This window comes from Dermacentor andersoni, chromosome 11 (genome assembly GCF_023375885.2).
Source record: "Dermacentor andersoni chromosome 11, qqDerAnde1_hic_scaffold, whole genome shotgun sequence".
In the NCBI taxonomy this organism is placed as follows: Eukaryota; Metazoa; Arthropoda; class Arachnida; order Ixodida; family Ixodidae; genus Dermacentor; species Dermacentor andersoni.
Window position 1 is genome coordinate 68290523 of NC_092824.1, and position 25028 is coordinate 68315550.

At 46.7% G+C, this 25028-nt stretch overlaps 1 protein-coding gene across 2 annotated transcripts; it reads right to left on the reverse strand.

Moving 5' to 3' along the window:
* Positions 1-282: 282 nt before the first annotated feature.
* Positions 283-23610, reverse strand: LOC126518243 (uncharacterized). Of its 2 annotated transcripts, XM_072285686.1 has the most exons (7): positions 23293-23610; positions 22369-22613; positions 19506-19633; positions 16730-16853; positions 15245-15433; positions 11159-11296; positions 283-850 (listed from the first exon to the last, which is right to left on the reverse strand). In XM_072285686.1, exons 1-7 carry the CDS (start codon positions 23492-23494, stop codon positions 677-679), a joined length of 1200 nt encoding a protein of 399 aa, XP_072141787.1. In that variant the 5' UTR covers positions 23495-23610; the 3' UTR covers positions 283-676. The 2 variants fall into 2 exon arrangements, with proteins under 2 accessions (XP_072141787.1, XP_050024042.3); XM_050168085.3 differs by lacking the exon at positions 283-850 and having other exon boundaries at positions 8993-11296.
* Between the last annotated feature and the right edge of the window lie 1418 nt (positions 23611-25028).

Sequence of the window (25028 nt, forward strand, 5' to 3'; positions counted from 1 at the left end):
ACGAAATGAGCAAGTAATGCTTATGAACGTAAGAATAATCTGAACTCACTGCAGTAACCCACATGTGTTCGAAGTTTGAACGAAAATCGAGCAGCTCTTTCACCGTGTTTGTCATGACGTATATATATCATGTATGTCAGGTATATCTCAATCTCACATTTATGCAACGTTCAGTATTTCTAGCTGTTCTACAAGACAATTCAGGTGGCGCGATGAGTATAGAGGATGACAGTTAGCCATAAAATAAGACGCTGAAAGTGATCAGCCACGTTCCTCTTCGCAAATCTTTATTTCAAGCTAAGTGAAGCTTAAAGGTAAGTCAAGCCAAAGTACCTACAGTTCACCTTCTTTTACTGATCTGATTTCGCGCAGCAGTGCATTCTGTTTTGCGGCTAATAGTAGCTGCTCGCGCAGTCAGATATAGAGACGTTGTCATTGCGACGCACACATACAGTAGCAGAGATATATTATTCAGCACCGGTATCATAGTAGCGAAGAAAGGTGAGGATAACGGAATCAGGCGGCAGTTAAACGAGAAAATGTGTCATGCAAATGTGTCTCCGTTCCATTGACACGCGTTACAATGTGCACAATACGAAAATATTGACGTGCGCGTAGGACCTAGATTTGGGGAAGGCGTGTCGCAGAAATACGCGCGAGGGAAAAGCGGCTCCATTTAGTTGCTTGTCGCCACTCGTTTTCGATAGCGCTCCAGGACCTCCCAGACCTTGTCGATGCGCGTTCGGCCCCTGGGACAGGCTCCCGTGGCCACGTAGGAGGTCACGTTGTAGACAAACCAACTGAGTCGGCCGTGCTTGGCCGGTCCCAGACTCTGATAGGCTCGCACCATCTGCGGTTTATTGCACGCAGGGGAACACAGTGTTGAGAATCGGGGACCGTGCGAGTCACGGCGACATCAAGAAATCAAAAGCACGTCGTAAACTCTATTGCTTTGGTTCCACGTAAGTTGCGCTCGTTTAAGCGGTACATTAATAAAAGAAATGTTCCCGTTACGAAGTGAAACCTAAAGGAATTAAGATGTTCCGCTTATTTGTTGAAATTAGGTGAATGGAAAATTAAGAGCGTTGTACGCATAGATAGCAAGTGGCAAGAAGCTTCACGCGTTCGTTCCACATAGGGTTCCACAAGCGCAACTTCTTCGCGCTTGTCGAAACGGGTCGTTTCCGTTTGATTGCGGGCCGCCTTTCCCTGGCTTGCGTGGCACTGGGTCTCGATATTGCCTGGATTTAAAGGGAAGCTGAAAGGTTTTCCAGAAAAAATGAGTGAAGAGCAGTACGCCGTGGTTTTCAACCCTCTGAATTCGAATATCGCATCGAAATTGAGCGAAAGAAAGCGCAAACGTATTTTATTTCGACGAAAAGTGCAGCAGCAGACACGCCCAGCTCGCGCGCCTCGTTTCCGCCTGTGATTGGTCGGGCGCCTCGTGACGTCAACAATGGTGTTCGTCCGGACCGACTGCTACCGCTACACACGAAGCACTGTGCAAAGTAGTTTGGTGGTGTTTTGCTGAGACGGTCATGGAAAATTTTCGAGAGCTTGCGTTTCCCTGAGGAGTTCGGCGTTAAGTCCAAATTCTACGAGAGCGATGTTGCGCGCGACGGTGACGGGCGACGGCTTCGAGCGACAAAACGGGCCGTCGCTTGAACAAATCGCTCGGTGTTGTCGCTGGATCGCTCGTTTCTAGAAATGTAGAACTCGTCGCTCGTCGCCCGGAAATGCTATGAGCGACTAGCCAATTGTGCGAAGCCGAAACTGGATGTACATAACTCAAATACTACTGTTTGTCGCACGGAACGAGCAAACTATTGAATTTTACACGTGCAAGAATAAGAACCTAGTGCAAGACCTTCAGAAATATTTTATGCTCCTTCTTCAGTAAAATACATCAACTTAAATTGATAAAGCATGCTTCACGCTAGTTTCGGCGCGTATATTGCTGCCCTCATTCCGGGAAGTCGTCGCTCAAAGCCGTCGCTCGCGTGGAGTTCGGCTTGCAGACGACGAGTGAACGCGACAGCCATCGCCTCGCTTGTAGCGCTGTCGCTGCCGCGTGCAAGATCACTTGTAAGGGGTTTATACTCGTACATACTACACGTACGTACATACTTGTACATGCTACATGTACGAGCCGATTGCGAAGAGCCGGCCTCTCCAAGAAGCAAAAAATGCTGGTGCAAGCACTGCTTTCCACGCGAACGAAGGCGAAGTGTTAGTATCTCCTTGTGTTGGAGATGTTCTTTGGCGAGTATGTTTTTTGCTAAGCTGCATTCAGCGTTCCACTGAGTACGTTTCCGGGCAAACAATTGTAGTGTTATGTTCCTGCATGCCTCCTCGTAGAACGTAAGTGGTGATGCGATCTTCAGCATTTGTGCACTGCCCCAAAGCGGTCGGCAATCTACACAGACGGGTTAAACGCGGGAAAAGTTTACCGGCTGCTGTAGCACGTGTAGTATAGAACCTTCATCAGCGCGCCATCCGCACGCTACTCGTAACCGGCGAATTCCGTCGGCTACGTGAAATGGTCGGTTTCTTATGTGTGCGAGAGAAGGGGAAGTGCAGCGTCTTGGCGTGAGCAGGCTTTCCAACACATGCAAACTTTACGCTTGCACTGCGTTATGGTAGCTGCATGCAGGCTGTTTCACAACACACGTGCGAATAGAAAATTCGCGGCGCTTGGCGATGAAACCTGCGTCAAGGGTGGGCGATAAACTTGCACCTTCCGTTCAGCGTGCTAACTATTTTTTTAGCCGAACCCAAAGCACGCATTATTGATAAACTCCCGTAGTAATCGTCACGGAAGTGATTAAAGCACAACACTTGTTTTTGAGCGCTTGAAGTTGTTTCGCTTCACAGCAGCCTCCCACTTAGCTGAAAGCTTCTTGTCTTGCAGGAACTAACGGAACATGGGAACATCGTCGCGGCCGCTGGTGTTCGTGCAAGCGTAGGCTGCAGAGCACGCCGGCGTGATCGGCCTACAAGTTCAATTGATTCTGCGCACGTCAACTACCACTCCTATATACACACAAATAAAGGAATGTAGGGTCGAGCGAAGCCGATTAGGACGGCACGCACGCAGAAATAAGCCCGGTCAGGCACGGTCGCGGAGGCTGCGAAGGAGCGGAACACCAGTGTTGACGTCACTACGCCGCCGTTTCCGGTCTCCGCTCGCATCGTCAGCGTCAGCAGCAGCGCGCGGCGCTCGACGGGGGCCGAAGCTACAGCGCAATTTTAACCGACGATTGCGTCGCTCCTAAGTGAAAAATCCCCCCCAAAATTTTACCTTCATGGTTTATAAGGTTCCCGCATCCGTATGTGAGCGTCTTATTGAATTCGGCAGACTCTTCAGCTTCCCTTTAACGTTGGAATACGATGACAAATGTATGTGATTAGGTGCGACCTTTCAAGATTTGGAAAGAAAAACCAAGGGCGCACTAATATGTCACTGCCTTAAGATTCGACATTTAAACAAATGCGCCTAAGGCACAAATAAAGAAAACCTAATTAATGAATGCTTGTTAATTAGTCTTCTGAAGCACGTTATTATGGACAAGGTATCACCACCTCGCCTAGAAAGTCCTTCGCAAGAAATCCGCCTTCGCTGCGCTTGTACCCTTCTCACGGAAATTCTGTACAGTTTAAAAAAGGCAGCCTGTATATTGTGGAGAAAGATACACTTCGCAAAAACGTGGTATGAAAACCACGAACCCTCTTTGACCTCTTGGGAGGAATTTCGACGACAACTGCTAGCAACGTACGCCAGCACGGATCGTAAAGAAAAGGCGGAAATCGCACTTCAAGCCAGGAACCAGCTCACAAACGAGAACGTGGCGATGTACGTCGAGGACATGTCCCGCCTGTTCAAGCGGGCTGATCCCACCATGAGTGAAGATAAGAAGCTACGGCATCTCATGCGTGGAGTAAAGCAGGAACTCTTCGCAGTTCTCGTCCGCAACCCACCGCGCACGGTCGCCGAGTTCAGATGTGAAGCAACGACCATCGAAAAGACCCTGGAACAGCGGGCTCGGCAATACAACCGTGAGGCAAGCTGCGCACCTGTCCATGTCTTCCCTGGAGGCCTGCCAAACGACCTGGAAGCCCTGCGGGAGCTTGTCCGGTCAGTGATCAGGGAAGAGCTCAACAAGTTGCAGATACCTCAGGCTCCAGCTGCACTATCTATAGTCGACGTTGTCCGGGACGAACTCAGGAACATCATACGGGATCCAGAGCGTGAGCCACAGCCGACGCGGCGCACCCCAACGTACGCCGACGTACTCAGGCAACCCGCGGTGCACAGTAGTGGAGCAGTTGCGACAACCGTTCCCTACCCGCCTACAGTACGCAGTGCACCTCGTCTACTGGAACCACCGGCTGCCTATCAGCCTTTAGCACGTAGTGCACCTCATTTTGCGGAACAAAGGCCCCGGAAAAGTGACGTCTGGCGTGACCACGAGCGCAGGCCTCTGTGTTTCCACTGCGGAGAAGCGGGTCACCTGTATAGGTTCTGCCCGTACCGTCAAGTTGGGTTAAGGGGTTTTCCCTTAAGCGCACCATGCCCCCGAAACGGTGAACGGCCAGCGGAGATCGAAGAATACTTGTCGACGCGCCAAAGCCCCGTGACTCCTCGCCAACGTCAACCACGATCACCGTCGCCCATGCGCTACCGATCGCCTAGCCCACGCGCGTCTCCAAGATTGCCTAGGCGTCGTTCACCAAGCCCACACCAGGAAAACTGAAGCAAGCGACCTGTGGAGGTGAGGCCGCTGATAACCAGAGTTACGAAGATCCTCCAACGCGATTCCAGTGCGGTGACGAGATAATTCCAGTCTACAGGTGCAGGAACGAAACGATTACGTCAGATTTGCCGTTGATAATAGACGGATGCGAGCTGAATGCCTTAGTCGACACCGGCGCTGATTATTCGGTAGTAAGCTTCAAGATGGCGAAGCACCTTAAAAAAGTTGTGACGAAGTGGACTGGTCCGCAGATACGCACGGCAGGCGGTCATCTTATTACGCCCCTTGGACGATGCACCGCAAGACTTACGATAAAAGGCTTTACTTACGTTTCTGACTTTATTGTACTGCCAGAATGTTCACGGGAACTTATATTGGGAATGGATTTTCTACAAGCTAACGGCGCCATAATTAACCTACGTAGGTCCAGTGTATCTTTCTCCACAAAACAAGCTATACCTGTGGAAGAATCGGAGGAGCGACGTCTCGCTGCACTGCGCGTCGTTGACGATGACGTAACTGTGCCGCCACGCTGCAGTATAATGGTTCTTGTGGAAAATGAAAGATTTTCCGACCGCGAAGGCATAGCGGATGGAAACATAGAGTTCCTTTTCAACAAAGGTATTTGCGTGGCTCGGGGCCTTGTTCAGTTAAGCGATGGCCGTGCACATGTCGCACTTACAAATTTCGGTAATGAATTCCAACACATCGCACAAAGAACAGCTATTGCCTATTTCCGCGAGTTCTGTGCAGCGACCGAATTATGCAGCCTAACTACGTCAACTGCCCTTCCAGGAACCTGCAGTGTCGACAGATCAATTACCGTCAACCCGAGACTCCCGGAAGCCCAAAAGAAACAGATATATGCCCTGATAAAGGATTTTTCTGACTGCTTCTCCACGTCCTCGAAGGTACGGCGCACGTCTGTTGCGAAGCACAGAATCATAACAGAGGACGCCGCAAGACCAGTATGCCAGCACCCGTATCGAGTTTCACCAAAAGAAAGGGAGATCATCAAGAAGCAAGTAGAGGAGATGCTTTCAGATGACGTTATTCAGCCTTCCAGCAGTCCATGGGCGTCTCCGGTAGTGCTCGTTAAGAAAAAGGATAACACACTTCGATTCTGCGTCGACTACCGTAAACTGAACAGCGTAACCAAGCGGGACGTGTACCCCCTTCCGCGTATCGACGATACGTTAGATCGGCTCCGATGTGCAAAGTTTTTCTCCTCCCTGGATCTCAAGAGTGGATATTGGCAAATAGAGGTGGATGAACGGGACCGTGAAAAGACAGCATTCGTAACCCCTGATGGCCTCTACGAATTTAAAGCACTTCCATTCGGCCTCTGTTCCGCGCCCGCAACTTTCCAGCGAATGATGGACTCTGTGCTTGCAGGATTGAAATGGCAGTCATGCTTAGTGTATTTGGATGATGTGGTCGTATTTTCCACCACATTTGACCAACATCTCGAGCGCCTGCGACTAGTATTAGAAGCTATTCGCGCAGCAGACTTGACAATTAAGCCGGAAAAATGTCAATTCGGCTTCGATGAACTTCGGTTTCTCGGACACGTTATCAGTGCTGCAGGCGTTCGTCCAGATCCCGAAAAGACAGCAGCTGTTGCGAGGTTCCCGACACCCACAGACAAAAAGTCAGTGCGACGTTTCCTGGGTTTATGCGCATACTACAGAAGATTTGTGGAAAACTTCTCAAACATTGCTGAGCCCCTTACAATACTGACAAGAGAAGATCAACCTTTCATGTGGAAAAGCGAACAACAAGACGCATTTGACGAGTTAAGGAAACGCCTGCAAGCTTCTCCAATCCTTGCCCATTTTGATGAGACAGCCGACACTGAAGTTCATACCGATGCGAGTAACGTCGGCCTCGGTGCCATACTAGTGCAGTGGAATAACGGCCAGGAGAAAGTAATTGCTTATGCCAGCCGTAAGCTCTCGAAAGCAGAGGCAAACTACTCCGCAACCGAGAAAGAATGCCTTGCAGTCATTTGGGCAATATGTAAATTTCGGCCCTACCTCTATGGTAGACCATTCAGAGCGGTCAGCGATCACCATTCGCTTTGCTGGCTGGCGAATCTCAAGGATCCATCCGGACGACTAGCAAGATGGAGCCTTAGGCTTCAAGAGTATGACATTACTGTCGTATACCGATCCGGGAGGAAACACAGCGATGCCGACTGCTTGTCCCGCGCACCCGTCGAGACAACTGTGTCAGAAGAAGAGGATTTCCCGTTCCTTGGCATTGTTGACGCGTCACAAATTGCTCAACAACAACGAGATGACCCGGAATTGCTTCCACTTATACAGCGCCTGGAGGGACTCGACGTTCAACTCCCGCGTATTTTCTCTAGGGGGCTATCTTCGTTCTGTCTGCGAGGCAGTGTCCTCTACAAGAGAAACTTCGAGAACAGCGAGACAAAGTTTTTACTTGTCGTACCCACATCTATGCGAGACGAAATTTTGCATGCATGTCACGATGAGCCGACGTCTGGACACATGGGCGTGAGCCGTACAGTCGCCAGGATTCGTCTGAAATACTACTGGCCCAAGTTATTAGCATCCGTGCAGCACTACGTCAAGACTTGTCGCGAGTGTCAAAGGCGCAAGACTCCATCCGTAAAACCGGCCGGCCTCCTCCAGCCAATAGAGCCACCAAAAGCCCCATTCCAACAAGTCGGTATGGACCTCCTTGGACCCTTCCCAACATCATCTTTAGGCAAAAAGTGGATAGTTGTGGCCACGGACTATCTGACCCGTTACGCAGAAACTGATTCCCTGTACAATGCAACGGCTGTCGAGGTTGCAAAATTCTTTGTCCACAATATCGTGCTCAGGCATGGCGCTCCCACAGTTGTTATTACCGATCGTGGAACGGCCTTTACTGCGGACCTAATGAAATGCTTGTTGCAAATGACACATACTGATCATAGGAAAACTACGGCGTACCACCCGCAGACAAACGGTTTAACTGAACGCCTCAACAGAACACTGACCGACATGCTTTCGATGTATGTCGACGTTGAACATAGGCTGTGGGACGAAATTTTGCCATACATCACCTTCGCATATAATACGGCCGTTCAGGAAACAACACGAGTCACCCCGTTTGAACTTGTATTCGGCCGAGCAGTAACCTCAACTTTGGATGCTATGTTGCCGTTAGATGAAGAAAACCATAACTCATCTGACCTAGATGATTTCTTGCAACGAGCCGAGGAGGCACGACAGATGGCAAGGTACCGAATACGCCGCCAACAACGCATCGACTCCAACCGGTACAACCAGCGCCGTAGTGAAGCTCATTACCAGCCCGGTGACAAGGTGTGGGTATGGACCCCAGTGCGACGCCGTGGACTGTCTGAAAAGCTTCTGTGCCGATACTTCGGCCCCTACGAAATACTTCGTCGCATAAGCGACGTCACTTACGAAGTCAAATCCGCTGGACACGAGAGCCCCAGACGGCGCAACTCCACGGAAGTTGTGCATGTTGTCCGCATGAAACCCTACCAGGAGAGGTCATGAACAACAACAACAAAAAAAAAAAGTGAGAGCCCACAGGAACCCCTACTTCCTCTCACGCATCGGGCCGATGCGGTAAGGAGGGGGATAATGCCACGACCAACTTGGTGACATTTAAGTTGCGCGCCCTTTGCATTGGGCACCGTGCACGCCGTACAGTGGTGGTGTTCAGCAACCATAGGCAGCGATCTTCGTGGCACGGGCAGCCAGTTGGACTCGGCTCGCATGCGCCACGCGCACGAGGTGTCACGCGAGGCGAAGAGGAAGACGGTTCGAGCCCAGTCTGAGAACGCGACTGCCGCGGATATTCTTCACGACCGCAGTGACTTTTACTAGTGGGCACAAGTTCGCCTTTAATAAATATCGTTGTTTTACTAACATCGTTACAATATGGAGAGGAAAATCTTTAACGGTAAGTGGAGAGCCTAACCTAGCTGTAGTCCTTGTATGATGCTTCAGGTGTCGTATACGATGAGCGCTGGGAATTATTAGTGCGTACAAGGAAAGACAGTTAGCGAGGCCTTTTCTCATCTCCTTTGTCGATCAACCGGATGTACTCAGATGAACCTGCAACCACTGTTACTAAGGGATCTGATTCAACAGACGCTGTTGCTTTGGATTGGTTGCAGTGATGGCGCTAACATGCAAATGAATAACCTACTTAGGCTCCGTACTTTCCATTCAGACAGTCAAATAAGCTTTTTTTTTTTTTACTTGACTGCCTGACAATTTAATACTTCGATTTACGTGAAAAAAGGGAGGAGTCTCACCATTTTCACGTTGATGTTGCGTTGTTTTTTCGTATTTTCGACATGGCAAGATACCCGCTCTTCTGACTCTCGGCACCACACCATTACTTCTCTAATTTTTTCGTAACATCTAATTTAAAAAATCTCCATTGGTGTCAGTTAAATGGTTCAGTAAATTCAGCAAACACTTCGACGTCGGTGCTGTGCGTGGCTCAAAGCTTACCCCGAGTTCCGTGAAAACGTTACGCACTTGTGCATGGCCGAGCTCTCTGTGCGTGATATTATTCTTGTCCACTTTGTACGCCGTAGCGTAGTGTTGTTTCTGGGTCCTCGCAAAAAGAATAAAAAATTTCACAGTCCGTAGAATAGACGCAGAAGGATATAACCAAGTGCTAAGTTCCTCGCCCTGTGTTAGTTTTTTCGATATAAGCCCTCGAAGCGAGCATCAGCAGCAATCAGGCAATTCAAAATAAATCAGAAAAGAAATAGAAAGAATAGCACAGTACAACATTCGGGAGTGTCATTGTATATATAATATCAGACCATAAACTTAGTTACAAGTTGAGTTCCTGAAGCGTCTGCAATAACTAGAACTGATTATAAATCACCGAGACGACCGGGGACATAATTCAAAATAAATCAGAAAAGATAAATAAAATAGTACAGGACAGTACTTATGGGTTTCACTACAGATATGATATCAGAGCATATGTTCAGTTACAAGTTGAGTTACTGAAGTGTCTGGAATAATTAGAATTATAAATCACTCATTAGCGCTCGCCAAAGCACAGAATCGTAGACATTAAAGACCCGCCACGTGAGCACTACTTTGGCGAAATTACTGAAAACCCGGAAGTAGAGAGCGGAAGTAATGATGTCACTAATGACGTCATACACAAGAAGGTGGCATGATATTTAACGGGCTAATTAATGGAAAACAGCTGCCTCCGAGGTCGATTCGTGCGTTACGTTCACCTAAAGTTCACCCAAAGAACACCAACGCCGAGGTGCGAGTACCACTAAGAGACACTAAGTCAAAGATTAGGGTCGCCTACCATCGTTTTCTTTTTTTTTTTTTTCTTTTTGAAGTGCAACACACCTCAGTGCAGTAGAGGTGCGTATAAAAACGACTTATCGATTCCCACGAACACTAATGGAAGCCCTTGAGCTCAAGCTTCTCTTTAATGACATTTGACACAAAACTGCTGCATCGAAACAACCTAAGCTATGAATGAGCTAGCGAGATTACCATTGGCAGCAGTCATTTGTAGACTGGTTTTATGAGACCTGGCATTGCTCCTGGAGCGGACCTCCTTCAGTACAAATAAGTTAATTGAAAGACACTTGTGATTAAAGGGTCTGAACATGGCCGCGAAAGTGTATTGGCGCACCTTTGCTGGTGATCGCTCTCACACAATTATCACTGCTGCAATATCATCGCTCTCGTGCAAGACGCGCTTTCTGCGTCCCAGACTTTTTGGAACCGACATTGTGGACTTTGTCAGACCTCGTGAGAGGATTTTTTTTTTCTTACAATTGGGAGAGGGTGGGAGTACACATTGTTCTTTATACGCGCTTTATATATATACTTAGAGCCCTAAGTTCTATTTTCGTGGATATTGTGTCGTTTACTTCGACTGGGGCGTTTCTTTTTTCCCTTTGTGCCTGTGTGTTTTTTAACAGAATCTCTCGTGCCACAAGACTTCGATTCTTTTTTTTACGAGTTTGATCACTCGAAGTGCCGTTATAGCGCCGTGCCTTAGGCCCTGTTTCTATGTAATTTGTCCCCTCATGCTAGATTTGTCCTGTCGTATTTTTGCCACTTCGTCAGCGAGACCCGGCATGCTTATTCAGATTACACGCAAGTGACACGTCACTGGCGTAGTAAATTCTCGTATCTGATCACTGCCGACTGTTCTTGAGTGTGCAGTGACGCATGTAGGCGTAGACAACGTGCTCGAGCAGTTGGTTTCCATTGGACCATCGCTGATTGTGCTGACTGCGATCCGTAGGTGTCATATTGTGTTTTGTTTTTTGTTGTTGTTTTTTTCTTTCTGTGCGCTAGTTCATCTTTCACTACTGCTACTGCGTGACAAGGTGTACAGTCGACACGCACTGTTCTCTCGATGCTGGCTGGCGTCTCGAAGGTCTCCACCCGCCATTTGTTCTGCGACACTTCGGCCACGAACTTGCATTCTCTAGTAGCCGCCGCGGCCGGTGTCGCACTGTCGGCTTCCTCGGCGAGAGGACACACCTGCAGAGAGACCGGAGGCATTTTACCATTCGGATGCTCCAGCCATTTCGCTAATTGATCGGTGATTTTATCAGCAGCCAGTGTAGAGCCGCCGTCTGGTCACACGACCTGCTCGAAAAGTGTTTCATTTATGTTGTTACGGTGTACTTATTTCTGAAGTATTTAACACGTTGCTTTTCTAAGCTCTGCTTAGGTTCGCTGAAATCAATATCCGAGCAGCGTAAGGATGTGAGGGCCACCGGAATTTTTAGGCTCACCGCGGCTTTGGTTATACAAGAGTCTTTTTCTACTGGTACTGCAGGCGAAAGGCGACCTTCCTGTGGTGACTTTTGCGCATGGGTCATATATTGCACGTCGAATGTACGAGGCGTTTGTGCCAACCATCTCTGATTATCCTACAGAAAAATCTTGACGGCTCTGTGTGTGGGGGTTGTTAGAAGATGTCAGACGTGAAATACTTTTACCGGAATATGTATTTTTCGTCCGCGACACAAAAATTGCCTGCGAGGGGAAGCTCTGGTTGTTATGTGCCAACGCAACTCTGCGCCAAAACCTTTCCCGCCTCTTCTGGCAGATCAAGCGAAGCCAGAAGAGCACAAAGGGATGACGCAAACCTCTGGCAAAGAGAAATAGTGAAAAAAAACAATGCATGCTTGGTTCCCACGTGGCGCCAGTATGAAATACGCTGTGAGCCAATGGGAAAGCAGAAACCTCATCTGCATTAGGCGCAGTGAGTGCAATTCTCGCCGTGGAATAAAAATTTACCACTCGGTACGTTCCTTGAATGACAAGTAGTTCACAAGCATCGGCAAGTCAGGTAGCAAATATTATTTGACGGCGCGAAAAATGAGCAAATGTAACAGACCCTATATATGAGAAGAGCATTTGCAAAGTACGGAAGCTAAGGTGGCGAAAGAGAGAGCCCAGCTATTGAATGTGGTCTATTTCCACGTCACGAAAAGGATATATATATAAACAATATATGTTCAATCACAAAGTGTGGGTTTCTGCTAGTTGGTCGCCCACGGCAAGTTATTAGCAGCGCAACAAAAAAAATTGGAGGAGGCTTAAGCTTCACCTTTAAGAGTGGAACGCGACCACATTCGAAAATCATCGACTGGCTCTCAAGCGTTCCCGCAACTGCAGCTTATCTAACCGTAATGCGAACGAGGAAATGCTGGCCGCGAACGCTTTGCACGAAGGCAAGCTTTCTGGTAGAAACGCGGCCTCTCGCGTGGGCGGATCGCGGAGGTAGAGCACACACTCGCCAAAAAAGAGAAGGACATCATTTTCAGGTTTCTGTTAGTCTTTCGCATTTTTGATATTTAAGCCTCAGAAGGTTTAGGATAAAAGGCAAGCGCTGTCGGTTTTTTGTTTCGTGACATTTGTTTGTGCGCCGTCATTCTCGAAATTGCGAGGAATAACTTTGTCGAGGATGTGTAGCGACCGCCCGTCACTTTGTTGTCCCCGCCGACGCGGTCATTGCCCCCTGCTCGAACCGAAGTGGCTGCCACCCGCAGCCACTAGGCAAACCTCCTTTTACTCTTGAATAACGCCAGTTGACTCTCCGTTCTCAACCTGTCAGAATGTGCATTACTTGCCTCCGCTAAAGCGAGATCCCAGAATGCAAGACACGTAAGGCATGAGCAACATTAGTGAGAATAGTGTGGCAATATAACCCGCATATACCGCATGTCATGTAGCAAGGCGTGGCGTGTACATACATCTAAATATATACGGAATTTTTCGCTCACGGACAAGTCCGTCTACGACGCCGACACCTACACCGGATTTTTTGTGATACGGGGTCCTTAACGGAAGAAACTACGCACAAAGAAAGACAAAATGACAGGACAAACGCTCGTCTTCTGGTTGTCTTTCTTTTAGGTCTTTACCTCGGGCTGCCGGCTTCTAACCATAAGTAATTCGTTTTGTTTCACATCTGCGTCCCCTCTATGCGGCGGCGACTACTGCAACGGTGTCAGTCAACTGAATATCGCGCGCTTCGCCGTCGTCCTTTTCTTTCTTTCGTGCCCCTCTGCACCGTTCCCGCGCAATCTCGCCGCACCTCATTCTTTTTCGTAATAAATGAAATTAATCAATAATTATATTCACGCAACATCTTGCCTGTTACGGAGTTCCAATTTCTTTGCCAGCATATTCTGGAGGCCTTTTCAAAGAAGGAAACTGTACCTCATTGTTTAGCACTTTCCTTGCCGCCACAAATGTGCTCATTTTCGGTGCTTTCTTGTTTAGCATGCTTCCTTAAGGACACTGGAGTCGCAATGTATACCGTGATGCGTAAAATTATAGCCCGATCACTGGTGTTTTAAATGACTGTACAGCAGCAATAATTGCTCAGTGTGTTTTTTTAATTCTTAAGTCATACTTCAAAGAAGCACCTGAAGAAACATGAATGAAAGTAATAATTTCCTATTTTTAGTATAAGTACTGAGAGTAAAATGAAAACAGAATTACACAAAATTTGCGCCTGGCTCCTAGTTTAATACTTTCGTAAGTGAGACCACGCAAAAAAGTATTATGCAGATTTGTTCGCGCCCATACTAGCCATACTGATGCCCAGGCTATGCGGGAAGGCAGTATCTTCACAAATCTAAAAAACGGGCGAGTTGTTATTGTGCAGAGAACACTTGTTTTTACTCGTTGCAACATGCACCTGGTTCGTTTTTAAGGAGTTAGCATTAGGAGTTTCAAAATACAACAAAATGAGTGTATATAAAAGTCGACAGGCAATGAATCCAAGGAAAGCATAGGGGTAATTAGCTGCGTTTGAAATTTAAATGTAGAAAATAACAAAGAAAATGGAAATGAAAGTGCCGGCGGTCGGAGCCGAACCCACAGCCTGTGCATTACGGGTGCGTTGCACTACCAGTAGGGCTACGGTGACGGCAGTCAATCGGTCCACTGACTGAAATATTTGTGTTCGCTAGAACTAGTCCTGGGAGTGTTAGTTAGCACCACTCAGAGCCATGACGGGCGGATGTAAAGCGCCCCCCCCCCTTTTTTTTTTTTTTTTTTTTTTGCTTGATGGCATCACTTGACACGTGCACACGGGAGCTTAGGATAACACGCACGTGGCTAATAAACCCTCGTATTTATTTATTTATTTATTTATTTATTTATTTATTTATTTATTTATTTATTTATTTATTTATTTATTTGAATACCCTCAGGGCGCAAAAAGCACCACAGAGGGCGAGGGTAAACTGTGTTCGTACAGTTGTAATAACGGAAACATCATTTTCATATATGAACTAAAATAAAGAACTAGTAATTAACTGAGCCGGTTATTCCAAGAGAGGTCAATAACAGAGGCCTTCAAAGACAATACCGTAAGCAACACTATTGTACATGTATAACAGGAAACGAAATTAACAAATAGCAGCGCAGGTTATTCTGATAAGGGCTCAACGACGGCGGCCTTGAATAAATGTGCATCTTCAATGCTGGCAATGGCGCTGTGAATGTGGTTCGATTCTTAACTAGTCTTGGGCATATAAGCATCATGGAACTAGTACTGGGCATCTAGATGCCTCATGGCATCCAGGGGGCCCGATTCGAGACCCTAGCTATGAATAAACTCGGAGAAGGGAAACAGAGGGGCTCAGTTTCTTGTTAATCACGGCCATATTAAGCCAGAAGGTACTGAAGCCAACGAAAGTATGTAGGTAATTTGTTTTTTTTTTTACTCATAGTTCGAAGCGCAGAGCCACAGAGCGCAAACGTGTGCACTACGCTTTCGTTCACGGAGCTTGCATTGTACTCTTAGATTGTCAACGAGTATAAGACAGGGGTAACTGGAGATCGCAGGGAGAGGCCTTTGTCCTGCAGTGGACCCAAAACATGATGATGACGACGACGACGACGATGATGATGATGATGATGATGAGACGTCAAGGACGCGTGTTTTGGATTGAATGCTCTCACCCCTTCTTGCACGAAGCGATGCGCGTGGGTGTAGCAGCTCTTGCCGACGGCGCTTTTCTTGACCGGACCTTGCTCTGGCGCGTGTCGCGGGTAGTCCACGCCCATGAAGACGTCGATCCTCAGTGTCAGGGTCAAGGCAAACTGCGATTTCGGCTGGTGCAGGCTCGCGATCAGCTGCAGGCATTCTTCCTGCAATCGATTGCATAGCTCTGCGTTACGCGTTCCTTACGCGGAGGTTCCTGGATAGCTTTGTGACTATGGAATGACCCTACTAAGCGCGATGTCGTGGGTTCAACTCCTGACAGCAGCGGCTGATGACACTTGTGGGCATAATGCAGAAAAGCTCGTTCAATTACATTTAGATTATTTTGAAACAAATTGAAAACGTCGTGGGATGTGCGGTTACCTGCGCATCCTAAGGCGTCTGTACATCTCGGTTGTTTTTTGAACTGTTAAGGTCTCATCCATCCGTCGCTCTCACTCACTCACTCGCTCGCTCGCATATTGCACAGTGCTTATACCTACATTAATAATTGTGATGCATTCACATAATTAGTTTTCGTACAATAACGCACTGTACGGGCAATGTAGATGACCTGCTAAAAAATTATTAAATAGCACTTCCAATAAAAGGACTGGTTTTGTTTAGCATCGGCTACAGTTAAACGCGCATTCAAGTGCTACTTTCGCGCTCACCATCTCAATATTACATTGGCAAATGACGCAACAGAGGGACGGGAAACATAGCGCCAATCGAATGCTGCCTCACAACGTTGCTAAAAAAACTGCGCGTTTAAGATGTAAAACAAATGGTGTATGCGAAGCAGTATACCACAAAATAAAGTACAAAAAGTGACACAAAAATAAAGTAACACATTCAGCAGAAAACAGGAACTAGACAAAATATCCTGTTTATTGCTTTCTTTTCCTTGTTTCTTTAATGTTTGTTTTGTTTTCCAGATAGGTTCCTTTGCATGTAGAGGTGTGTGTTAAATTTTAGCAATTATCGCAAAGCTGCTATACCGGCGAACAGTTTTCTGCGATAATGAAGGGAAAACTACAGGTCTGGAGCTTCTGCACATGTGTCACTGCGCCAAGTATCCCGGCAAAAGTTAACAGTGCTTTCAGGTTCTTGTAGTACATACAGAATCATCGTAGCTATCAGGTGCAACGGTATCACATTTGCCCAATTACGGAATTGAAAAGCTGAGGAAAAAGTCAAATGTAACCCTCATCGGCGTAGTTTGTCTCTCTCAGCCTAAACTAACGTGGCTGAGAATGTGAAGACATTTTTGGAGAGCGCGCTTACTGGACCACGCTTTGCCTCCGTAGCCTTCTTGTTCTTATCAGTTAAAATTGCCCGCTAGTAAAGACGGAACTTATAATGCGTCCTACTCGAATCTCACTCGCATAGTTACATTGTCCTTTCTAGGCCATTCCTGGATTCCCGTGGAAAAAAAAACGGCTTTCCGTTTTTAAACTCACCACTGTCGGCTGCACGTCGTCCTTGACGAAGCAGCCCGGTGTAATGTCCCAAGCCGAAGTAGCTTCCACGGTGCAGATGGGGCGCGGAGCCGATATGGACAGCAGGATGAGGAAGCTCACCAAGCTGGTAAATACAATATGGTTATTTTTTATTGATCCGGATATACGAGTAATAGTATTGCAAGCATCACCGACGCACGTCTTACGTTGAGCAAACGCAGTTGCGCCTATAGGGACGACACTGGCCGTCCTGTCTGTTCAGGTTCGGTAAGTCGAAATGATCAAATTTGGGACAACGAGAGAACGAGCCTCATCATGGGCACTCTTTATCTTTCCATGTTCACTGTGACGTCAGTGCTGATACGTGCATGAGTAGTAGGGCCGGTGGTGGCCAGTGCTGCATGCGTTTATCAATGTCTTTCCAAAGTTTTAATGTCTTTGAAGTAGTGAAAATGTGCAGATACAGCACAGTGTTGGAACCTAAATTACGCGAGGCCTGTTCAAGCTAGCGTGGTAGCGGCTGTAGCGGATGACTCCATCACAGCCTTGTTGGCTGTGGCTGTTAGCTGTCTTTGTCACGACGAGGCATGTGATGTATGATGCCTGTCGAGGGAAGAGTGTTGATTAAAGGTGCATGTACATACATGGTGCGACGTATTTTATAATTCCAATAAGGCCTCTACACACCTTGTGCCGCAGTGGTTCGTGGCCACGGCCATATACCTAACTGCACATACCCGTGACCCAAGCTGCCCATAGAGGCACATTCTCAGCGGCCCAAGTTCTTCTCTATTCCAGCACCTCGGCAAGACAGCACCCGCAAATTGTGGTGGAAAAAGGACATAAAAAATTCTCTTTAAAATAAATTAAATGAAATTAGAAAACTAACGTTCTGACCGGAGGACTCGTCTTCGTCAGGCTAAGAACGCCATGCCCTGACAAAGTCCTTGTTGTCCTTGTTGTAACATCGGCATCATGCTCAAAGGATTAGGCTGTGCCTGCCCTTGCTCCCGTGCCATTCACTAATTAAACTTCAACCCTTTTGTCATGTTTCGGTATGTGAAAAAAAAAAGTATGCTTTCTGTGCATTTCCCTAGCAACATTTTCCTAACAATCATCCAGGTTAAAGTAATAGATAAAGCACGACAAATGTTGCAACTTCCTCAAGTGAAACACCAGTGTTTTTTTTTAACTGTGTAACTCTACAAATTAGTTAGTTAATTCGGGTTTAATGGCGCAAAAGCGACTAAGGCCATGCTGCGCCAGGCACAACGCAACTCTACAACGTCAACGTATGACGAAGCGTACCAAAAAATTTGTGTAAATGCCTATAGCAGGCAAAATATTGTAAGTACGCAGATCAAGAGCATGCTGCTACTTCGAGGTTATGACATAAAAAGCTCTCATAAACGAGGTCCCCTTTTGCGTCCGTCGGGTTTCACATTTCGCGCGCTTTAGAAGCTCTACAAGACGAATTTCCAATCTGAGTTTATACCGGATTTCTTTTCGGACCTTTTATCTTTAAGGGAAGAGGGAACATCCATCCAAATAACGCCACCGCCAGTCACTAAAGCTAATCTATTATTGAAACACAAAATTTTTATTTAAATCGCATCAGTGTTATACTAGAGAAGACTTTCCGGCTCGATTCATGTATCTGAAACCAGACCTGTGCACCTGTTAACTAGCTCCTCAACAAAGGGTGAGAGATGCTTAATTGACGGCAAAATGAATAAGCGTAAAAATATTGCTAAACATAAGAGTGCCACCCGCATGGCCAATTCAGGTGCACTTTACAACTTGTAAGTAATGCACTAGAAGTCAGCCAAACTCTCCACTACGTACTATAAGCAGATAGTTTTACATAACTAGGGGTTCATCTAAAAGTTTGGGCGTGAAGCACTGTGAGAATCGTAGATAGTGCTTAGATTTATGATTGCTACAGCGTAAGTTTGATGAGAAATGTGGCATAGGCTTGCTAAGAAAACAAGTGGCATCTGGTTCTTATGCCCATAATTGGCTTAGACTGCTTAATGGCATCGCATGTTTTGACAACCGTGATGTGCTGAACACTCAAAATTAAGACACTTCATTTCACAATATTCTGTTAAGTTAGTTTCATCACTCGTAGCACTTTCATTGCCAAGTCTGCATGATTTGTGTGCACCAACAGTGAACAATATGTTCGACGCACGGAAAAATTATTCTTGAATATCCTAAAATTAAAAAAAAAGAATACTCCAGAGGACCCCACTAAAATCAGTCCTCACGTCGCAATTAAAGGGCATGTTGCTCTAATGTAAATTTCTGTAGGAACTACACGGGAAAAAGATAGCGCAAGAAATGCCGAGCAAGTGCGCGTGATCAGAGCACTACGTTCAAAGCACATGTCCAGAGCATGGGGCATTGGTCAACACCAGTCAACGCTAAAGCCGAATGCACAGGTATGTAGTCCTCGAGAATCGTAGCAATACTTTCGTGCCCCTATTCTCGCGGTGGCTGCTGAAATAAGCATAGACATACCATCACAAACAGCAACTCTTCCCGCTTCATGGTCCACTATTTATTCCGTGTAACAATAGACACTCAAAAACTCAAACACGACTTCTTTGATATTGTAATCTGGTGTATTACACATAATAGACGCTGCGATCGAATTTTATCTTGCTACAGGTCAGCACAAAGCCCAAAGTCGTCTTGAAATAACTATCGCGGCTCTCTGGAATATTTCAGATGAAGATAAAGTGAGGTCAGATGTGCTCCACTCGCAACTCACCCGTCGAGCGCCCGAAGAAGCTTGGCGAAGAGCGCGAAGTTTTTTCGCAGTTCGACTGGGCGCAGGGCGAAGAAGTTGGTGATGTCTCTCTCCACGTATCCAGCCGCAGTTAGGCCTGCGGTGAGCTCCTGGGAATAGAGTGGCGGTAGGTAAAAGAACCGTAAAAAGGGGGGGCTTTCAATTTGAAGCCAAAGTGCTGGGCTGTGGCAGTGCTGAACAAGAACTCATCAGTACGGATTATAGCGCGAACTGCTGCAGCCGATATTCTCGTTGGCGGTTGAGAGTAGGAAGGACAGTCGGGCAGATCATATGGTGGGTAGACTCGCCGCCTTATCCGAATGGCTGTGACATTTCGAGGCTCAGCTCGAGGTCACGGATTCAATCCCGGATGCGGCGGTGGCATTTCGTTGGGGGTCAAATGCAATACCGCTCGTTTTGTTTGATTTAGGTGCGCATTAAAGAACTTTCGGGTGGTCAAAACTATTCCGGAGTACCCCACTATACGGCGTGCTTCGCGATTATGTCGGGCTTTTGGCAGGGGAAACCCAAGAATGTTTTTCAATAGTTATAATGCGTAGAGCAGATAACCGGTCGTGTGTTAAGGCTGCAGAGTGGGTGCCGAAGCAGTGCAAGGCGATTTAATGCCGTTAGGAATGGCCGAGTAATCAGTGAACCAATCAACGAATCAATGTGTTATTTTGACCAAGAGCTACTCAAGGCAAAAGAAATATAATGTATGCGCGTGAAGGAAGGCGAATATATTTCCGCTTGCAAAATATCTGGTCTCTCAAGCAACAGTGAAAAGGCTTTCGCGCCGTAGCCGAAATGCGTAAAGGAAGTAATCACACAAGGACTTCCAAACACATGAATGCGTAAATTATTTCATGTTTTCAAAAACAGAAGCTTACTGAGAAACATCCGCGTCAAAAATACTTAGATGCATTCAATATATCTCATGCAGCAGGTTCATATTTCAACTCATGTGGTATTTTTCATACTGATCAGCATTACTTAGAGTTTACAATTGCCTTCTGTTTTTGAAATCATAACAGAACGTACAGAAAATTATGTAGAGGCTGGGACGAGAATAGAACATTTGTACGCGTGGCATGGATACGGTTGACGTGGCGTCTGAAATTAAATATTGCTAGAAGAGGCCTTCGTCGTACCAGGAAGGCAATGCGAAGGCCGTTCATGATGGGAAAAATCGCTTACCTTCAAAAGTGTGTTTTTGAGCCAGATCTTAGACTTCGCCTAATCTTTTTCTTTGCGTTATTCGTTTAAAGAACATTCCTTCAGACAATTATTTACTAACGGCTATACGAATGCTCATTGTAATAATTATGTCAAACGTGTTTATTTCCTGTTTAATCTACTTGTTCAGTTCAAGAAAAGTATATTATTTTTTGTACTATTCTAATCTGAGTAAATATAACTGTCAATTACTATATATAGCTGGAACTCGTATGCCATGAAAATGAGCGCAGACATGTGGATAAAGAAAGAATTCTGGGGTTTTACGTGTCAGAACTGCAATCTGATTGAAAGGCACGCCGTGTTAGGGGACTCTTAAAGTTATTTGCCACCTGGAGTTCATGAACCTGCTCCTAAGTTTAAGTAGACGAGTCTTCTTGCATTTCGCCTCCATCAAAGCATTGCCGCCGCGGTCAGTATCGAACCCGCGTTCTACAGCTCAGCGGGTACGTAGGGATCGCCGCTGGCTTGAAGTGCCCGTTTGCGCGTGCGGAAAATGGCCCTTTAGATTTTATGATAATCGAGAAGCTGTCCAGTTAGCCTACTTACTAACAGCGCTGCTTATATCAAGGTTCATGCAGTGATGTCTTTCCGCCTTCAAAAGCAGAAAAATGTGTTGTTTTGTATTCTAGATTCTAGAATATAGACCCAAATTTCTCTGTTCATGGATTCCAAAGATTTATCGTTTGTAGGCCTTCATATTAAATTTATGGTGAGGCTTCACAGTAGCGCGAAAGAGACAACGGAAATGGAAGCTCCATTGCCGTCCAAGCAACTAACTTTCTTTTTGCTTGGATGGTAACCTGGTCGGTGCTTGGATGGCACCTAGCCATAGAACTAACCATTCGCTAGTTATGTAACAGTTGCTAGTTACGTGACTGGCCTGTTGCTCCGACGGTTACCATGCAGGTGAGCCTCATGTAGAGGCTGAGATCGAGAGGTAGTTCTCGTTTGCGTCCACAAGCCGAGAGAGTTTCAGGGAACAATACCGGCAATAGCAAGCTGCTAAAGTTCTAATTTGAGTGTGGTAATGACTCGCACTGCAAACGCAATACTTACAACAGAGACGAGCAAGGAGGCACCCGGACGCATGCCAAGTTCTAAATGGACCGCTTACATGAACTTGGATAACATCTGAGCGCCAGCGGACAAGGACCAAAGGAAGGCGCAGACACCACTTGCTCACCGTGGTGCCTACGTCTCTCTTTGCGACCTTGTCTGCTGGCGCTAAAATGATGTTCAACCAACACGCCCAATGGGCAGCAGCACTTTGATTAGAATTCCAACTATAGTTGCACCCGCCACAACGTCATCCCTACTAGACTTGCCTACGCACACGCAGTGTGTAACAACATGAGACCGATGCGGATACTAAAAACTGTGTATGTGCAGGCGCAGGTTGCACGAGTGACGTTGTGGCGCCTAAAGCGGCGGGTGTAATCGATCTAAATAAACTGAGCTGGCAGTCGGCACATGGGCTGCCTTTCCTTTGCTTACCTGTGCTGTAAGCAGCACTTGTTTCACGGTACGAATTGCTACCAGCCTGCCAGTTTGCGATCGTAACGAAGAGCCTGGTACCCAGCAGACGACGAGACCAGACGAGACCTACCGCGAACAGAAGTGCCGTGCTGTGGATGGCGATTTCCGTGACGGCCCTGCCGCTGGTGCCGCTATCGCCGTCCAGCAGTCCGAAGCCTCGCACGCCGAGCGACTCGCGAAGATGGGCTGCGCCGTTCTGGAACGGCAGCTGGCCGAACTGCGCCCGGAGGTCGCTGAACGGCCGTCCCGATGGTAGCGTGAACAGGAATCGAGACGCCGAAGTCTTCTGGTCCAGCAGGAAGCGGTACTGTGACTCTGTTCGATGGGGGCGATCGTACTCTATTGTAACGACGCGCGAGGACTTCTATACATGCCAACCCATTTGCGCAATACTGAAACCAAAGGGCTTCCGATATTTTTTTGCGCTGACGACAAGGGATGAAACAAGCTAACGTTTCTGACACAGAAGGGCAAACGATTTGATAGGTAGGCATGTTGTTGACAGGGATGTGCCAAATCTAAGAAGAAAAAAAAAATCTGAATATCGGCGCAGCCTCACAACGCGGCTTAGTATCCGCAATTACAGCCTCTACCAATATGTGTGAACAACACTGTGATGTTCGGTTTTACTGACTACTGTCACAGGCTGCTCGGAAGTCTAACGTTTCCTGAGAACCCACCGTCCGTAAACTTTTGTGACTGGCTGTACAACTTGCCCCAGTTGCAGCCCTTCCCTTGGAGGGTATTTGCCGCTACATTCTGGACCTGTCACCGACTATGCGGCCGGACACATAGCGAAAAGGACTACCGTATAGAACGGCAAGTTCGGCTAGTTGGTGGAAGTTCATCTCGTCATACTGGGGTAATACTATCATATAATACATCTTGTAATACTAGCGCAGCAACCCCAGTATTGCAAGACGAAAGGACTACCGCGGGGTTCAGCAGAAATAACTCTTTTTTTTTTTTTTTTTTGAAACGTTGCGCGTAATACCATCGTACGAGCCGTCCGCGTTCGGCTCGATGTCCAGGATGAAGTAATCGCAGACACCAGGCTCCGGCAGATGCCTCCACGAGACCACGCCTCGCTCTGTGGCACCGCTCGGCAGCCGCTGGGGGGCAGTCAGGGAGCAAAGCAGCGCAGGCTCTGTAGGGACGCAAAGTGTGCGGACACGATTAGTCACCGCCGCTGGCATTCAATGGTAGCAGGAGCACTACTACTACTGGCTTGTGAGAAAGAACCATGGCGCAGTTTCTTCCCGAACAGCTTGTACGTTTCTCGTATCAAGCAGAGATCGATGAGTGCTCCTCTATTTGCTCACTGTTTGACGAATCGGTGAACACATTTTCCAGGGATAGATTGAGGGCGTTCTCTTTCCGCGTAGAGTTGGCACTATTTTACGAATAATAGAGCGTCGCGCAGTGTCCGGAGCAAATGTCTGTATTAAGCAGGAATATTTTTTCTTTGTTTTTATTTTGCGCTGTTTCAACACGGCTGTTTTATAACTGCGTTATCATTTTCGTAAATTTACCATCATTGCGTATTTTGAAATTCTACAGCGAGCTTTCGCATTTGGGTTTCATGAAGTATGTTTTGATCTTTTTTATCCGTGAGAGCAAGCGTTTCAAAACAGCAGGCCCTTGCGTGCTTTTAAAACACACGGAACACTGTTACTGTTTGACGCGAGAATTACTTCCTGCATATTATCGATGAAGTTGTGACAAGGTGTCGATGAAAGACAACTGATAAGCACGAGTGCTCCATTCCTTTCTTTATGGTTGTGTGGCGTTTTCATCTCAAGAGTGCAACCGTACTAACTTCAACTCTAACTATGCACTACTGCTACGCAACTGTAGGTTACAGCAAAACTTGCTGCAAACTCTATCGAGGGAAAGTGAGATCACGAAATACGCCTAAAACTGTTTATCGAGCAGCGCTTAAAACCAACGTCATAGGTAAATTATTGGCGTTTGTGAATCCTTCTTTTTATTTATTTGTGGTTATCTATGGGCAAATTTCTTATTGTGCATCCGCACAAGCCCGACGATAGTATGTAGGGTAGCAGCAAATATACGCAAGGAATATCATAGTTATTTATATGATGCGCACTCTGTAAGACAAGCAAAGTTTTGTCTAATTTTGTGAAAGTAGCTTCAGTTCCGAAAGTAGCTGACAGTAGCTTAAGTTCCTTAACTTCAGTTCCGAAAATCCTGATACTTCCTAATAGAATACACTTTCTACGCCTACGCCTAATTATAACGGAGCATAGTGTATTGTGATGCACGCAAATTCTCTATAATCAAGCTAAATACCTGAAAAACACTTTCTCCAGACAAGCATAAACGATTGTCAGCATCGCTTCATTTTTGAAAACCTCTGTTCTCAGTTCGCGGCAAGTTCACTGATTACCGGTACTACTGTGCCTTTATTTATTTTTACAGCGAAAGTTATTAAGAATTACTACGTCGGGAGCTCCTAGATAAATACATTGGAAGGAAGAAATTATTTTGTTTGGAATGGACTGCACCGAATTTGATTATAATTCTGGCATTTAGGACCAAAAGTATAACTCTAGGGACTAGAGACAACAGACCTTCCATGTAGGCCATCAATGTTCCAACAAATATGTTTTGCGTCTCCAAAGTTGAATACTCAAGCGCAAACTTATTACCTGTGTAACTCGGTAACCAATAGCGATAGCACAATTGTGTACACTGAAGCAAGTAAGG